This window comes from Kryptolebias marmoratus, linkage group LG12, assembly GCF_001649575.2.
Source record: "Kryptolebias marmoratus isolate JLee-2015 linkage group LG12, ASM164957v2, whole genome shotgun sequence".
NCBI lineage: Eukaryota > Metazoa > Chordata > Actinopteri > Cyprinodontiformes > Rivulidae > Kryptolebias > Kryptolebias marmoratus.
The window spans coordinates 470,546-473,547 of NC_051441.1; the positions used below are offsets into that span (position 1 = coordinate 470,546).

General features: G+C 51.1%; 1 protein-coding gene across 1 annotated transcript in view; it reads right to left on the reverse strand.

The window, feature by feature from the left end:
- Positions 1-3,002, reverse strand: part of LOC112449926 (caskin-2) — a gene marked incomplete at its 3' end in the record, with an annotated part of 18,773 nt that overhangs the window by 6,895 nt on the left and 8,876 nt on the right. The window contains 1 exon segment of the mRNA XM_037978570.1: positions 2,235-2,286. Within this exon segment, the coding sequence (XP_037834498.1) occupies positions 2,235-2,286 (52 nt within the window).

Below are 3,002 nucleotides of genomic sequence, written 5' to 3' on the forward strand. Positions count from 1 at the left end.
ACGGGGAACAGACGGGAACCAGACGGGGAACAGACGGGGAACAGACGGGAACCAGACGGGGAACAGACGGGGAACAGACAGGGAACAGACAGGGAACCAGTCTGGACTCGCAGCAGGGAGGAGGCTCGGTACCGTCTGCAGGTGTGTGAGTCACAGGTAGAACACAACACCTGGAAACATGTTAGAACAACTGAAAAACTGCAGCAGATGAGTCATTCTGAACACCAGAACCTCAGAGAACAGATCCTGGACTGTAGTCTGGACCTAAACAGATCCAGGACACAAACAGACCCAGGACTTTAGTCTGGACCCTAACAGACCCAGGACTTTAGTCTGGATCCCTCGGACTGAGGGACAGGCTTCAGTCTGAGGGGTCCAAGAGTGAAACGAGACCGGATCAGTGATTAAGTCTCTCAGACCTTCAGAACCAGCAGCAGAACCAGAACGGACCGTCTGCCCACAGGTGAAAGAGACGAGCGGAGGGTCAAGACCCAACAAAGACCTGAATACAGACCTAGAGGTGGGGGGGCTGGTTTTAGAGCTCCTTTTATTCCTCCTGACTGATGATTGCATTCATGTGCGTCTGCAGGAACACAGAGAGCCGGGGGCGACGCAGCAGTAATGGATGGGGGGCTGCTGAAAAAACAGATTAAATCTCTACTTCTTATCATACTGAACCGTCTGTTCCTGTAATCTGGATCTTCAGACTGTCTGAAGCTCTCTCAGAGGTTCTGATCTGGTTTCTGGCTGACATGAAGTCAGGAAGCTCTGAGAGAACCACCTTCCTGCAGCTGAACTCCAACATGGATTCAGTTCCTGTTCTGTGATGGTCTGGACCTGGATCAGGGGTCTGTGATGGTCTGGACCTGGATCAGAGGTCTGTGATGGTCTGGACCTGGATCAGAGGTCTGTGATGGTCTGGACCTGGATCAGGGGTCTGTGATGGTCTGGACATCTACAGAGGTGAGACGCCACACGGAGAAGATTTTACTGTAAAACCACCAGAGATCCAGCAGCAGAACCTGCAGCTGATGGTTACCAAGCAGGATGGATCAGGAGTCTGGATCAGGTCTGGATCAGGAGTTGTTAAACCCCCTCAAAGACTCGTCAGCCTCAGACTTTCAGCTGGCAGCTCATTCCCCCCCCCCCGGACAAAGGCCTGGGCTCCCACCATCATTCCAGCTGGGTTCTCCATGGAGACGGGTCCAAACACGGTCCTGCAGGACACGTCACGGAGACTCAGAGACTCATTTGTCTCCTCAGAGTTTGTTCGTCTCACAGGAACGGCAGAAAAGACAAAGAACCTCCGTGACGGATGAGCGGCCTGCACAAACAGAGCACACCTTCATTCGTGGTGATTTAAGCCACGCCCCCTCAGGTAGAGGGGGAGGGGCCACAGTGGAGGTGTTCCATATCTGCAGCTCAAAACAGTCTGAGAGCAGAAGGACTCATTAAAGGTCCCAGGTGCCTGTCCCAGTCCCAGTCCCAGTCCTAGTCCCAGACCAGGTCCCAGTCCCAGGTGCGGTCCAGTCCCAGTCCCTGTCCCAGTCCCAGTCCCAGTCCCGGTCCCAGTTCCGGTCCCAGTTCCGGTCCCAGTTCCGGTCCCAGTCCCAGTCCCAGTCCCAGTCCCTGTCCCTGTCCCTGCCCCACTCCCAGTCCCGGTCCCAGACTTTAACGGCCTCATTAAGATGTCCAGGCTCTTTGTAGTCCCGCCCTCTGCCCTGCTGACCTCTGACCCCTCCAGCTGCCCTCTGGGCCCTCTGAGGACCCATTAAAGGGGCCCAGTCCTTGACGGGGGACCAGGTCTGATGACGGTTCGGTTTTACGAGCTCCCAGACTCTTTTGTTTCCTGGACAGTGTCGCAGTGAAGCTGCTGTTTGAAGAACTCCAGCTTCTTTAAAACCTTTCAAAATAAAGTCCCCTGTTTAATCTGGTTAACTAAAACTAAACCTGAGCTGCAGAAACTAACACCAAACATGATCAAACAGTTATAAAATTTTTATCAGTTTACGTTTATAAACTTTAAATGTTTTCAACATTTTATAAGATTTGACTTGATGTAAAAATATTTGTTTAATTATTTATTCTTTAATTCATTGATTTATTTTACTGTTGTTTTCTTTTTGTTGATGCTGTTTTTATATTTATTTACTTAAAACTCAGAAGGTAAACATCAATAAAAAATAAAAACAATTTAAATAAAGTTAGAGAGAAAAAGGATCTTCATCACTCACCCATCAGAGTCCTGATAATTCACATTCAGCCTCTTCGTGGAGCCGAGCAGCCCTGAGAACACAAGAAACAGATGATTGGAGCCTGATGGTCACCTGACCTCTGACGGTCACCTGACCTGATGGTCACCTGACCTCCAACAGTCACCTGACCTGACGGTCACCTGACCTCTGACGGTCACCTGGAGGAACCCTCTGAGTTCTGAGGCTTGACTTCATTTAGATTAAAAATGACCCCTGTGTGACCTCTCTGACCTGACCTGACCTCAGACGTCTGAAGGCTCCTCGCCGTCAGGATGCTGCAGCATCAGTCTCTGATGTGCGTTTGAAGTGCTGATGATCTCAGCAGCGCCTCCTCTGGGATCTCTGCGCCGCTTTGATCTCTGAAGATGACCTGGATTTTAAGATTCATGGGAAGAAATCAGCAAACCCGAAGAGGAGGCAGAAGACTCGTTAACAAGTCCAACCGTCTCGTCTTCATCAGCAGAAACCAGCAGACACCATCTCCGAGTTCTGTTCACTCACTCAGAGTCAGCTCCATTCAAGATGGCCGCCACAGGCAACATGGTTGTGGTAGTAGCTGAGAGTCATCCTCTGAGAGCTAACAGGTCAGACGAGATGTTTGGTTTTGGATAAATGTGATCTGAGACAAGTGGACCTTCCCGCCACAAGGAGGAGGAGGAGCAGGAGGAGGAGGAGGAGGAGGAGGAGCAGCAGGAGGAGGAGGAGCAGCAGGAGGAGCAGCAGCAGAAGGAGGAGGAGGAGCAGCAG